This window comes from Homarus americanus, unplaced genomic scaffold, assembly GCF_018991925.1.
Source record: "Homarus americanus isolate GMGI-L3 unplaced genomic scaffold, GMGI_Hamer_2.0 scaffold40248, whole genome shotgun sequence".
NCBI lineage: Eukaryota > Metazoa > Arthropoda > Malacostraca > Decapoda > Nephropidae > Homarus > Homarus americanus.
Genome location: NW_024712526.1, coordinates 2,231,381 through 2,246,652, shown reverse-complemented (window position 1 = coordinate 2,246,652; position 15,272 = coordinate 2,231,381). Strand labels below are relative to the sequence as shown.

Sequence of the window (15,272 nt, the reverse complement as noted above, 5' to 3'; positions counted from 1 at the left end):
ACCCCTTTACGCGGAGAGTGTCCGGCTCGACGCTATTTTTAGGTTCGCCCCTCCCGCCTGCTCCCGCCTCCGCCTGGGCAAGCCGCGCGGTAAGGTTGCGCAGTGCAAATCTCTGTTGCGTTATCAGTGACGTCATATGACGTATCGGACTGTGATTGGCCATGCATCCCTACCTCCCTCCGCTGCTAGCTGTAATTGGTTTAAAGTAATATGACGTGTCCACCCGGGGGAGGGAGGGAGGAAAGACGACGCTTGACCTAGCCGCGGCAGTTTCATCCCTCCAGGCCACACCGTGTAATCGTGCATCCATTGTTCTGTAAAATGGCTTCCGCCGGACCACCGCCCCCAGAGAGAAACCTTTCCTTGCCTGGACCCAGCCACCCTAAGCCAAAGAAGACACGACGTTCCTTAAGCTACGAGGTGAAGTATACCATCATCCAAGAGTTGGAGAAAGGAACAAGGCAGGTTGATTTGGCGCGCCAGCATGGTGTGAACGAATCTACGATCCGGACTATAAAGAAGGATGCAGCCAAGATAAAGGAGCACATGAACATCACAAAGTCTACAGGTGCTTCTATGATCAAGTATTACCACAACCAGGTGCTTCTCAACACGGAAAAATTACTTGTGAGCTACTTGGTAAGTCAGGCGCGACGGAACATGGCGGTTGGACACGCGCTCTGTTAAGGAGTACGCACATGAACTGTATGCTGCAGTGTCACAAAAGATGGGAATTACAGAGCCCAAACCCTTTAATGCTTCCTCTGGGTGGTTACAGAGGTTTAAGATGAGGAACACGATCACCAATATCAACATTGGTGGTGAAGAAGCTAGTGCTGACCGTGTTGCGGCTAGGGAATTTCCTCCGTTTTCACGTGAGATTATGGAGGAAGGACAGTACACCGACGACCAGGTGTTTTACATGGACGAATCTGGTCTTTTTGGGAAAAAGCTACCTTCCAAGACCTTCGTTGTGAAGAATGCCAGCAAGATTCGGGGCCGGAAGTTGCAGAAGGAGCGCGTCACAGTCCTGTTTACCACCAATGCCTCAGGTACCTGTAAGCTCAAGTTATCGGTGATCCACATAGCACGCAAGCCGCAAGCCTACAAGAGCATGGACATGACCAAGCTAAATGTCCACTGGCTGACCGCACATAAGGCGTGGATGTTCTCTACACTGTCCCTCTCCTGGTTTGATGACTGTTTCGTTCCCGATGTAAAGAAATTCTATGAGCAACAGAATGTGCCATTCAAGATTTTGTTGCTGCTGGACAACGCACCAGGACACTCGCCCCTACTGTTAGATCGTCACCCCAACGTAAAAGTGGTCTTCCTTCCTCCCAACACTACGTCTATATTACATCCCATGGACCAAGAGTTAATCTGTAATGTAAAAGCTGCATTCTCTCCTAAAAAATTCAAGCTCCTGAACGACTACACCAACACCTAGGAAGAGTTGCGTAACCTGAGTGACACCACCACCGATAGCAAGAGCGAAGACAACGAGGATCAACAGTTGGCAGAGCAAGAAGTACTTTTGAGACAATTTTGGAGAACATTCAACGTCAAGAGAGCTGTGGACTTCTTGGTGGAGGCATGGGATCAGCTGTCTGTAGCAACTGTTCGTCACGCATGGAGACATGTGTTGCAAGGCATTCCGGCTGTTAGGCAGTCAATCTGTGACTGGTGAGATTCAGACTGTTGCAGTAGCAGTGGACCTTGCCAGAGAAGCTGCGCAGAGTGTTACAGCTGCAGGCTTCTCCGAGACCACCAACGACGACATCTTGGAGGTGATAAGGGATCCTGATGTGACTACCGACGAGATGGTAGATGATGATGACGTCAGTGAAGAGGCAGGTGGAGTGTCATCCCAAGAAGAACACCGCTTATCCCATAGGAATGTTAGGGGTGCCAGAGTGTATCGAGAAAGTCAAGCTCCTCCTTTCTGACGACCCTGACGCAAACAGGTATGAAATTTTCACTACCCAGCTGTTGCAGACTATGGAGCCCTACATCAAGGTTTATCACGACAACATAAACACCAGCCGTCAGCAAAGCATAACCGAGTTCTTCGCCCGCAACCCACCACAGCCAGCCCAAGCCAGTGATAGTGACAGAGGTAGAGACAGTGATGATGACTTTGAGGGATTTTTCAGGGAGGCCCTGACAAGTGTGGATGACAGTGATGGTGACTCACCTGAGGGCCAGTAGCCTGCCCTCTGCCTCGGAACCAGCCTCCATCCCCGTATGCCGACCCATCTCTTCTACTAACGTAAGTGTTAACCCTAACTTTTAGTTTTTCTAACCTAACCTTTATTTTTCCTAACTTAACCTTTATTTTTCCTAACCTAACCTCTTCTATATTAATTGTGTGTGCATACCATCATAAAGTAAAGAAATTTTTTTTACTACAACATAGTTGTGTGTCGTCAAAAAGAGGAGTTTGGGGGTCGGCCCGGTCTCTATTTCAATTAATCCCATATGTTATGTTGTTCACTTTAAGGGTTTCTCACTTTCCGCAGTACCCTGTGGGTTGTATTAACCGCGTAAAGTGAGGGTTGACTGTAATATCTCAGACTAAAGTTAGGATAATATAATTTGCATTGCTGAAATCCTTGCAAGACAGAGATTAATTTGAATATAAGCGTCATATATTTTGCTCAAGATATAAAAAAGTAGTACATTAGTGTACAATACTGTAGTACATTTTATAAAAAGTTTTTCAACTGTATTTTTGGGTAGATTTACATAAATTTCTTCATTTATTTTCATCCATTTACATGCACACACCATACTAAAAGAAACGTAAAATAAATTAGTGCAAAGCTGGAGTGCACATGTACTAATTTGATTACGGTACTAAAATTGTTATGTCTAGTGCGAATTACAACATGTTTATATTCAAATAAATCAGTATCTTACAAGAATCCCAGCTATGTTAATTATATTTTCCTAGGTCATATCACTGGCATTTTAAAAGGAAAGAAGCTTAGTAGGACTGTTAAATAAACACACAGAGACCTTCACCTCAAACTTATCACCTCAACCCCCCCAACCCCTCGCTGGGTGGCGGAGCCATCAGTCCCTCCCCCCAGCCAGGCTTTTAGGCTTACAGTTTTTATCTTATATAATATCTCAGACTAAAGTTAGGAGATTATAATTTGCATTGCTGGAATCCTTGCAAGACAGCCAATAATTTGAATATAAACGTCATATATTTTGCTCAAGAGATAAAAATTGTTGTACATTAGTGTACAGTACTGTAGTACATTTTATAAAAAAAGTTTTTCAACTGTATTTTTGGGTAGATTTACATAGATTTCTTCATTTATTTTCATCCATTTACATGCACACACCATACTAAAAGAAACATAATAGAAATAAATGACCTTAGTGCAAAGCTGGAGTGCACATGTACTAATTTGATTACGGTACTAAAATTGTTTTGTCTAGTGCAAATTATAGCATGTTTATATTCAAATTAATCAGTATGTTACAAGAATCCCAGCTATGTTAATTATATTCACCCAGGTCATTTCACTGGCTTTTTATAAGAGAGAAGCTTAGTCACTTAAGAACTGATAAATATACACGCGTTAGACCTGGGCCTGTGCCAACTGTCAAACGTACTACCTCCCCTTCCACCACGCCCCCTCGCTCGCTTCCACCCTCTCTCCCCCCATCTGCTTGGCGTTGCTGGAATTCTTGTAAAACAGTGAATAATTTTAATATAAACGTCATGTATTTTGCACGAGATAAAAATTAATCACCTGTATCACATTACAGTAGTGATTTAACAGTAAAAGTGTATATGTACGTATATAGTATTCCACATACAGTGACCCCTCGTTTAACGAACACCTCGGTTAACGTAATTTCGATTAACGAACTGCCTTCCATAAGGATCTTCAATTCGGTTAACGAAAAAAATTTCGCTTAACGAACTTCTTACGAACCGACCTCAACATGTTTTCGCTTGCACTGACCGGGCAACCAGCTTTAGTATCAGTCCGCCAATACATTAATCGGTTCTAGGGCTTAAATTCCTTACAATTTTTGTAAATATCAAGAAGTTTATACTATTCAATAATTTTAAAAGTTTAATATTCAATTTTTTAGTCATTTTAACAATTATTGAACAAAATTGATGGTAAAGTGACTAGTTTAATGCGCGGCATCCAGCCTCTTAACACAGCAAACAGGCGTTAGTCTCTCTCTGTTTTCACTGGAGGTAACATCTTGCTTGAGACTCTCTTCAACTAAACGCTTTTTTTCTGTGTTTCCAAGCAAATTATTGGTCATTTTGAAAATTATTTTACATATTGACAATATATAGTGCAGTGCAGTGTTATTTTAAAGAAAATATTCTTTATTTACAGCTAGTTTAACTTTGAAAAATACGTGTTGCCATTGTTTGAATCCAGCATGGGGCCTAAGAGATCAAGAAAAGTGATTTCAATCCAAATAAAGCAGGAAATAATAAAAAAACACGAACAAGGTATTAAATCAAATGCGCTATGCAAAGAATATGGCATGTCGGCATCAACTGTGTCGACAATTCTTGCACAAAAAGACAAATTTAAGGAAGTGAACGTGAGAGACAAATCTACAAGAGTGTTTAAAAGTAGATCCCTAATCGTAGAAACTGAGAGGTTACTTATCATCTGGATTAGGGAAAAACAGATGAAAGGTGATTCAGTTTCTGGTGATTTCATTTGTGAAAGAGCCAGGGAGATTTATGAACATTTAAAGGCAGATCAACCTGGTTCTTCAGGAACAGAATTTGAAGATTTTCGGGCTAGCAAAGGCTGGTTCGAAAAATTTAAGAAAAGAAGTGACATTTTAAGTGTTGTTAGGCATGGTGAAGCTGCTAGTGCTGATAAAGAAGGGGCAGCAAAGTTTTTAATTGAATTTAAAAAACTGATGGAAGAAGAAAATTATCTTCCACAGCAAGTGTTCAATGTTGACGAAACTGGGCTGTTCTGGAAAAAGATGCCCAAAAGAACATTCATCACCAAGGATGAAGCCTCTTTACCTGGGCATAAACCCATGAAAGACCGTCTCACTCTATTGCTTGGTGCCAATGCTTCAGGGGATTTCCGACTGAAGCCTATTCTTGTCTACCACTCTGAAAACCCCAGGGTGTTCAAGCAACAGAAAGTGGTAAGAACAATACTTGGAGTTTATTGGAAGTCCAACCGTAAGGCATGGGTGACAAGACAGTTCTTTAATGAATGGGCTGTTGATGTGTTTTGCCCCTCTGTCAAGAGCTACCTAACCACCAATAACCTTCCTTTAAAGGCTCTTCTCCTCATGGATAATGCTCCTGGTCATGACCCTGACCTTGCCAGAAATTTGGAGTATCAATTTGACTTTGTGAAAGTGTTGGTTTTGCCTCCAAACACTACATCACTCATACAGCCAATGGACCAGAATGTAATCAGCAACTTCAAGAAGTTGTACACGAAGAAAATGTTTAGGAGGTGTCATCAGGCAACTTCCATTGATCCTGAACTAACACTGAAACAGTTCTGGAAGACACAATTCAACGTCCTGGAGGCTGTAAAATTGATTGTGTCATCATGGCAAGAAGTCTCCACTAGATCCCTCAATTCTTCATGGAAAGCACTGTGGCCATCAGTAGTCCATGATTTTGAGGGATTTGAGGAAGAAACAGAGTTGGACCAGGAGATTGTGTCCATTGGTCAGTCATTGGGCCTTGAAGTGGAGGAGAAGGATGTGGAAGAGCTTGTGATGTCTCATGAGGAGGAACTTACTCCTGATGACTTGAAGGAACTGGATGAGATGTTACGGGTAGAGGCTGACAGTGGTGAGGAGGAAATTGAAAGTGATGACCATATGTCAGCTAAACAGTTGAAAGATGTGATTTACCACTGAGAGAAGTTCAGGGAACTGGCTTCAAAGCACCCAGAAGTGGAAAAAACTGAACTAACTTTGTGTCATGTTGAGGACTCAGTGGTCTCCTTCTTTAAACATAAGTTAATGGTGAGGAGGACAGATGCCCCACAGACCACAATTAACACTTTCTTCAGTAAAAGGCAGAGGGAACAAGATGCTAGCCCTCAGCCTTCCACTTCAAGAAGGAGAGAGGATGTTCATGGTGGAGAATCTGTCAGTCCAGAGGTTCCTGACATTTTCATGGAAGGTGACTCACCTTCCAAGAAGCAGTAAAATGCTTCTCCTCCACCTCCACTTCCTTCTCTTCTCCCTTCTCCTCCTGCACCTCCCACTTCAAATGCACATCATCACCATCATCCAGGAGCCTTCTACATACACACCTCAAAGTAAGTAAATTTTTCCGCCATTTTTGTTGAAGTTAGGAAATTTTCGGTGAGGTGGAACCAATTACCCAAAAACCCATTGAAACAATGGTTTCGGTTAACGAACGTTTCGGTTAACGAACGACCTTCTGGAACGGATTGAGTTCGTTAACCGAGGGGCCACTGTACACATAGGTATAAATAAAAAGTTTATGTGATGATCGGACAACGTCCATTTCGGTTAACGTCATGTTTCCAAGAACGTATCTAGGACGTTAACCGGCGCATGATTGTATATACAGGTATATGTATATCACCAATATGTCAAGGGTTCAAGCCTCGGGCCAGACACATGTGAGAAGGGTGTTATCCAATGGACCCTATGAAAACATCACAGGTTTCCCGGTCTCAGGTTTCTTCCTATGCTAACACTGGATAGATTACTGCCAAAACAACCAGTAAGCTGATAAGTACTTGTTGACACCTGAGATACTACAGTATGATACCATCATGGCACAGTGCTGGTTGATGGTTATGACACAAGATTATGAAGGCTTGATGGTTCCATGCCAGGATCATTAGCATTCTTCTCTACACCTTCCTTGAGAAGAATATATGAAGTAGCAAATGTTTTGTGAAATAAATATGAAAACAAAGTATAAAAGCATATAGTGAACAAATAATATTGTATATGTACTGTATTGCTCTCTATTTAATTTGATCTACGGTAAGTTCCCTTGAATTCAGAGATATCAATGGGACCTGGGCACAGCATCCCCCTCCCTTTTATCATAATCAGTGGTGAAATTTTGGGAACAATGTTATCCAGCAGTTGGCAAAAAAGGCTTATAAATGGTAAAAAGTCTGATTATAGGAAAGGTAGCTCTGTACAAGAGAAGAGAAGAGAAAAAATACTTACCATGGAGAATCTCAAGGGCATTGATAATCTTGCCAAGGAACTGTGGCCGTGCCCTGCCCATAATGGTAAGGGAAGACATGCATGTCATGAGGTTCACTGAGCTGATATGAATGGATCCTTGAAAAGCTAATAACTTGTTGAGCACCATCCTGTAAAATGACATAAGATCATTATATTAGTTCAAAGACCAGCATCATATTAAAGGTAACAGAATATAACTTAAAATATATACATAAGAAAGGAACAACAATGAGATAAACTAAATCCTTAATTTGCATAAATTTCTCCAAAACACAATAATAAACAATACCAGCAGGCTCTGGGGTAGAAGAAACTGTAACAACTGAGTACTGAAGATGGAAACTTTACTGACTGATCATAGATATGGTGATAGTAAATACAGGTACAGTACAGTTCTGACCCTGAAATCTAGAACCCTATAGAACAAGACCACACCAGTTTTGAGGCTTTCCAGTTTCCTGGACCAAACCATGTTACTCCAGGTCTAACACAAAATTATGTTAAGCTTTGCCTCCACACACTCACACATGCTCAGTTGAATTGTTTTTCTTCTTAAAATAAAAATAAAGAAAACACTGTTACATGCATACTGTAGTACTTTAGATTAGAAAAAATCATCAAATACAGCTCCTTCCCGACTTACGACTGGGTTAGGGACCGACATCCAGGTCATAAGTCGAAATGGTCGTAAGTCGGAAATGCTTAAATAATACATAGAAAATCTAAAATGGATGTCTCTTTTTCTTCTCAGCACCACAAAACACTCACTTTTAAGCTTGCCAGCCTTTTAAAGTGAATTAAAAACGAAAATTTTGTCTGTGTACTGACTTTGGGACTCGAAAATATGTAATGTGACCAAATTTTGGTACGACTGAGGCAGGTCGTAAGTGCAGGTGGTCTTAAGTCGAGTAGGTCTTAAGTCGGGGAGGAGCTGTATAGTTTACTTTATTTGAAATTAAAAGTTCCGAGAATCAAGTTAAATGTGTTTGTTCATGTTTCAGAAGCTTGTGGCCAGTTGTGACATTTGTTAGAAGTATTAACTTATGTTATACCCTGTACTAGACTATACAGCTTTCTCTCCTTCCCTAGATATTTCTGGCCATAAATATTGCCTCTAGCATGAACCTACACTGCATTTCATTAATGTTCACTCTCTCCCTTACCAAATTTCTTATTCACTCTCCCCAAAACTTTTACAACCTGATCTAACAGCTTCATGCCCCTGTAGCTCCCTCACTGAAGTGCATCTCATTTTCCCTCTTAAGTATTCACAATCACACTCTTCTGCCAGTCAGCTAGAACAGACCATTCAATCATGATTGCATTAATCAATTCAATCTTGACATCACATGACGTTTTCAGCATTTGTATAACCATTCCAGAGCTTCCATCCGCCTTTCCTTTCTACACCTATCAAATGCTTTCTTCACTCATTCTCTTTCAACCCTTCAGCATGGTCCCTGTACTAATTCTGCTGCTACTAGATTGTCCCTAACCCTTTCTTACTCCTTCTTTAGTATTCGATCTAAGTATTCGTTCCAGGCATCCATGACTTCCTCATCATCAATGTCAACATCCTGACACACGGCCATCATACTGCATCATAGCCACAGGTGGAAGTGCATTTAAGGTTCCCTTTTAAACAAGTACACCAAGCTATCCTGCACTTTGCTCAGCATTCACAGGTCACAAGCTTAAGACAGGCATCTAGGACAGGTGGTAATCTTGTTCAGACAGCTTACAGATCACCTGGTTCCATGTCAAGGCAGCAGTGTTGGTGGGGACTGAAACATCTATGTGCTCCTGGTATGCCTGGAGCCAGATCTTAACCTGTTAATTGGTGCCTACACTGTGAAGCTCCAGGGCATCTATGGGAGGTGATATCTCCAGACCCTTCTTGGCCTTGAAAAAAAAAGAGTTGGAGTTTGGCATGGCTAACAGTTCACTGCTCTGGAGTGCAATACACGTGGAACACAAATTGTTCAACTGGTGCAAGATTTCAATCATGACCAATTCCCTTGACCAACAGTAGCCATTGTTGGAATGTCTTTCACTAGGTACTTCTTTTCATGTTCACTGAAGGAAGAGGACATATCACATCCAGTTAGGGGAAACTTTTGGGAACAGAATCAGATAACATTACTTCTTCTTGGCTGTTCCAGATATCATCCACAAATCTGCAGCTTCTGCAGGTACAACAAGCACCAGTAGAAGCATAACAACAGTATCTCTGCTGTTGACCAGGATTCTCTCATAACCTCTGTTTGCAGCCTCATATGCAATTAGCATAAGATCTATATCAATCTCTTCACTCTTCATGGTTTGCTTGAAGACCTGGCTTCAGTAGCATCAGGGAATCCTCCTGCTGTTAATCAGTCATACACTCTGGTAGAGATTTGCCCTTTTTCATGATGGCTTCAAATAGAAATTGGCCTTGTTCTCATCCAAGATTATTAACTGGTTCCAAACCTGTGGAAGTGGGACATGTGGCCTATAGATCAACTTGTGGATAGGATTCTTCTTGCTTGGAAAGTGCCACTGCTCTGATTGACTCCTCTTTAATGTAACAGTCAATTAGCAGATCAACTCTGGTTGAGTGCTCACCAAAGTGACATGCCGCAGTTTTAATGAATGCATTTGCATAGTCACCAAATGTCTGACATCCCTGAGGTCTCCCCAAGGCTTGAATGAGTGCATGGCCATCAATCAGCTCATATAACTTCATGTCAGATGTGGGAACTTCTGAAGGAATGTAAAGTTCAGCCATTAAGATACTGATCTGCTCTGCCTTTGGTGTAGAATTCATCTCTTCACCAGACTTAAGAAGAGCATCTGGTCTTGAGATCAATGAAAATGGAAAAGATAAAAGTATTTGAAAAAATCCTGAGTGATGGCATCACATTGGACTGTTTACATACAGAGTTTTATAACAATAATTGTAATGTTTATTCTTCTACTCATATATAAGATTCTTCGACCCACCCCCGCCCCCTCGCAGCCTTGGATAGTCCTGTCAATAGTCATAGTAAAGTATTCAACAAGGAAAGTACTGTTGTGTAAAAATAGCTAAAAAATAACTTTAGAAATCGATTGGTGTAACTTTCTCCCTCTAAAGACAAGAGTGAACGAGGGAGTGAGACATACTAAGTACTAACTCAGACTCAGTGGGCTTCCAGCTCTAATCAAGAGAAGGGGTCTGAGTCCACTGCCCAGCACCCCTCGCTCTGCCACGCTTCTCTCCAGTATTTTTAGGATGGGACGAGACTCCAAGTGCAAGAGACACCTGAAGGAAGTACGTAATCAGTGGTTTCAATAATCTATGAAGAAGAGGAAGATAATATCAGCACTCAAGAGAGCCCGTCCTCCTCTCCCAAGTACATGACATGCACCACCTCGCTCTTCTACCATGGCCTCTCAAGGCTCGTATGAAGATGCAAGCACTCAAGACTCATCACGCATCTCAGTTAGATAAGAGCTGGTATCAGAATCCTCAGAAGAAGTCAGGCAGCAAGAATGAAAATCTATTTGTCTCCAAACTTAGGAGCGACTGCAAGGGAGCGGGGGGCTGCAAAACTTTACCGGCCTGTATCTCAAAATATACTTTTTGCACATTCAACTTAGTATTTCTCAGCTGTTTTTTGACCCATTTCAGTCAAACAAAATCTAGCACAAGACAAAAGTCAACATAGCTATAATCTCCGATTTCATCAATTTAGCAGGGCTTTTTTTCGTGATTATCTTCTTTAAAAAATATGAATTTTTTAAAGAAATTTTGAAAAATTGATAGGCCTAAAACCGAAGACAAAACAGAGGTATCCGATTATTATATTCAAGGATAGTACAAGTTCTCTTAGTCATATCAATTTCATGGCAAAGGAGTAAATAGTAATGGAGAAATTCTGCTTTGATAATTTTGAAAATTTAGAAGGGGTGAAAAGGGGGCAAAAAAAGGGGGGAAGGAACATAATTAGGGGGTAAGAATTAATGTACAATAGTTAAAAAAAATTATCTGTGCATACTCTGCGTGAAACAATATGAGACAAGGGATGCTAGGTATTGAGATATGCGTGTTGTCTCCTTATACTATGTGTTAGTAATCATTCAATCGTTTATTTTATTCCTATATGCCAACTCACCCCCGTGTGTTGCATACTGAATGGCGGTGGGTCAAGACACGCATACCAACCCTCCCGAGACATCACGAGTTGTATGTATAATTCTGGAAGTCATCGGACCCACACTGCCAGATACTTTTTTTAGCTACTGTACATGTTGTCCTTGTCTGATGGCAGGAATATTACAGTGATTGACCAAAATTTAAAGCACCTACGCCTTAGGCCAGATGTTCTTCTTAACTACAGTAAAGACGAGATGTTAGGGACAGCTCATGCTTTAATATGTTCACCATTTCCACTATCCTACCTGCAGTGACAGCATTGAGTAATCACTACAGTAACATTGTCAGCTTTGATAATTTTCTGAACCTTCTGTATGGTGGAAAGAGTTACTCTATAAAAATCTGCAAATTGGTTTTGACCAGTGTTTCTACAGTGTATCATGGAATTCTATGTTCTGGTCACCAATTGCTGCTTCATGTTTATGATGATTTGCTGCTTTCCACGGTCTTCAGCTGTTTAGAAATCATTCACCACATCACTTGGTGCGGTGTCTCTGGTTGCCAGTGAGACCGGAGGAACGTTAGTTCCATTATATAAGATAAAAACTTAAAGCCTACTGTATAACCACCAAACCCTTGCTGGGAGAGGGAGTGGGGGGTAGGGAGGGAGGGAAGGAGGGGTGACAGTGACAGGTTTGACAATTAACGCTGAAAGTCTAGTGAAGTATTTATTTGTTTATTTATGTCCATTAGATTGAGTTTTTGTTTTTTGCTTATAAAATTTCATAGAAGTGACCGGGGAGAATATAATTTCCATTGCTGGAATTCTTATAAGATAGTGATAAATTTGAATGTAAACATGCAATAATTACACGAGACTAAAATTTTAGTATTCATTTTGTACATTATTTTGATTACATGTACAGTTCAGCCTTGCCCTTAGGACAGTGTGTGCATGTAAATGAGTTTCAATAAATGAATAAAGTTACATATATGAGCCAAAAATAATAGTTGAAAAACTTTATGTAGACAGAGCTTGGATGGCTAAATTTTAGAATGACCAATAATTGTAATATAAAAAATGCACAAATATTAAAGAGCAAATTTTCTTTATATTTACTCCACTGGAAACGAATGTAAACATAGAACAGATTACTGAATTACTGAATTGGCAGACTAGCCCATCAGCTAATGCTCACATGATATTCGTAAGGATTTCGTTAAACAAATTTTTGTTCGTCAACAGAATTGAAGATTCTTATGGAAGGTAATTTGTTAACCGAACCATTCGTTAACCGAGGCGTTTGTTAACTGAGGGACCACTGTATATACAGTACCAGTAAATGTGAGGAATAAATAAAAATAATACCAATAAATAAGTTCCAACAAAAGATACTCTATTGCCAATCCAGTAAATAAAAGCCAAATGAAAGTTTAACACAGTTGCCATTTGCATATATATGTAGTACAGTACTGTACTCCCTGTTTACCCTAGTAACAACGACACTACCTTCGTCGACTTCCTAGCAACGCTCCCCCACCACCAACTGCTCCCTCTCCCACACTGAGCCAGCTAACTCATGTGAAAAGAAATGTATACAGTATTCCTTTTTAAGGTGTTTGCCTTTAGGACAATTATTTCTTTTACTTTTTTCACAATATGTATGTAGGATGGTGTGTGCATGTATATCAGTAAAAATAAATGAAGTTACGTATACAGTCAACCCTCGCTTTACGCGGTTTCACTTTACGCATTTCCAAGTTTACGCGGTACCCTGCCGAACACGGAATGCTCACTTCCGCGGTGTGTGTACCCCTTTACACGGAGAGCGGCTGGCGGTCCTCTCGCGCCGCTCCATTTTTGGATCCAAACCTCCCGCCCTCTCCCACCATCCACCATGTTGTGTAAGCGGCGCGAGTAGGTTGCGCAGTGTATGTCTTTGTTGCGTTATCGGTGACGTCATATGACGTATCTGACTGTGATTGGGCAAAGCATCCTTACCTCCCTCCCCGCTAGCTGTGATTGGTTTAATGTACTATGACGTGCCCCGCCGCGGGAGCGTTCAAGCCCCTTGACCTACCAGCGTCAGTTACACCCCTCCCTGCTACACTGTGTATATCGGTATCCATTGTTCCATAAGAATGGCTTCCACCGGACCACCACCACCACCACCACAAAGAAACCTTGCATTACCTGGACCCAGCCGCCCTAAGCCAAAGAAGACACTACGTTCATTAAGCTACGAAATTAAATATAAGATCATACAAGAGTTGGAGAAAGGAACAAGACAGGTTGATCTCGCACGCCAGCATGGTGTTAATGAGTCTACGATCAGGACAATTAAGAAGGATGCAGCCAAGATAAAGGAGCACATGAACATCACAAAGTCTACAGGTGCTTCTATGATCAAGTATTGCCACAACCAGGTGCTTCTCATGACGGAAAAATTACTTGTGAGCTACTTGGTTCGTCAGGCGCGACGGAACATGGCGGTGGACACGCGCTCAGTTAAGGAGTACGCACGTGAACTGTATGCTGCAGTGTCACGAAAGATGGGAATTGCAGAGCCCAACCCTTTAATGCTTCCTCTGGGTGGTTACAGAGGTTTAAGAAGAGGAACAAGATCACCAATATCAACATTGGTGGTGAAGAAATAGTGCTGACAGTGTTCACGATAGAATTTCATCCGTTTTTTTTTATGTGAGATTATGGAGGAAAAAGGACAGTACACCGACAACCAGTGTTTAACATGGACGAATCTGGTCTTTTTGGGAAAAAGCTACCTTCCAAGACAACCTTTGTTTTGAAGAATGCAGCAAGTATCCAGACGCGGGAGAGATTGCAGAAAAAGGCATATCACCGTCCTGTTTCACAATGCACTCCGGTACCAGTAAGCTCAAGTTATCATTAGTCCACAGCTGCATGACGCACGCCTACAAAACCGTGGACATGACCAAGCTAAATGTCCACTATTTGACCCATACGTAAGGCGTGGATATTCTCTACACTGTCCTCTCTGTAGTTTGATGACACTGTTTTGTTCCCGATGTAAGATATTCTGTGAGCAACAGAATGTGCCATTCAGATTTTGCTGCTGGACAACACCAGGACCCCTCCCTTCCTACTGTTAGATCGTCTCTTGGCCCGTAAAGTGGTCTTCCTTCACTCCAACACTAAGTCTATATTACAGCCCACGCCAGACCAAGAGTTATTCTGTAATGTAAGCTGCATTTCTCTGAAAAAAATTCAAACTCCTGAATGACTACACCAACACCAGGGAAAAGTACAGCACACCACCGATAATAAGGCGAAAAAGATGAGGATCAACAGTTGGCACAGCAAAAATACTGTTCAAACAATTCTGGAGAGTATTTAACATCAAGAAAGCTGTGGACTTCTTGGTGGAGAACATGGGATCAGCTGTCTGTAGCAACTATTAAATCACGCGCCAGAACTTGTATGTTGCAAGGTATTCGAAGATTGTTGGGCAGAAAACAAATCTGCTTGATAGTAGGTTCAGACTATTTGCCAGTAACAGTGGACCTTGCCAGAAGAAGCTGCGCGAGAGTTACAGCTGCAGGCTTCTCCGAGACCTGCCAGCGACATCCTGGAAGTGATAAGGGATCCTGATGTGACTGCGGCGGATGGTAGATGAAGATGGCGTCAGTGAAGAGGCAGGTGGTGCTGCGTCATCCCAAGAAGAGCGCCAGTTAAACCATAGTAATGTAAGGGGTGCCGCCGAGGTGTATTGAAAGTCAAGCTCCTCCTTTCTCCGGCGACCCTGGCTAACAGGTGTAAATCTTCACTACCCCTGGCTGTTGCGAACTATGGGGCCCTACATCCCAAAGGTTTAACACGTAGCATAAGCACCAGCCCGTCAGCAAGCATAACTTGGGTTTCAGCCACACTGCAGCCCACCACAGCCAGCCCAGA

General features: G+C 41.7%; 1 protein-coding gene across 1 annotated transcript in view; it reads right to left on the bottom strand.

The window, feature by feature from the left end:
• The window catches only part of LOC121863384 (symplekin-like), a 75,362-nt gene that overhangs the window by 34,406 nt on the left and 25,684 nt on the right, over positions 1-15,272 (bottom strand). The window contains exon 5 of the mRNA XM_042362006.1: positions 7,201-7,349. Coding sequence (XP_042217940.1) covers positions 7,201-7,349 — 149 coding nt within the window. The remainder of the gene's footprint in view (positions 1-7,200; positions 7,350-15,272) is intronic.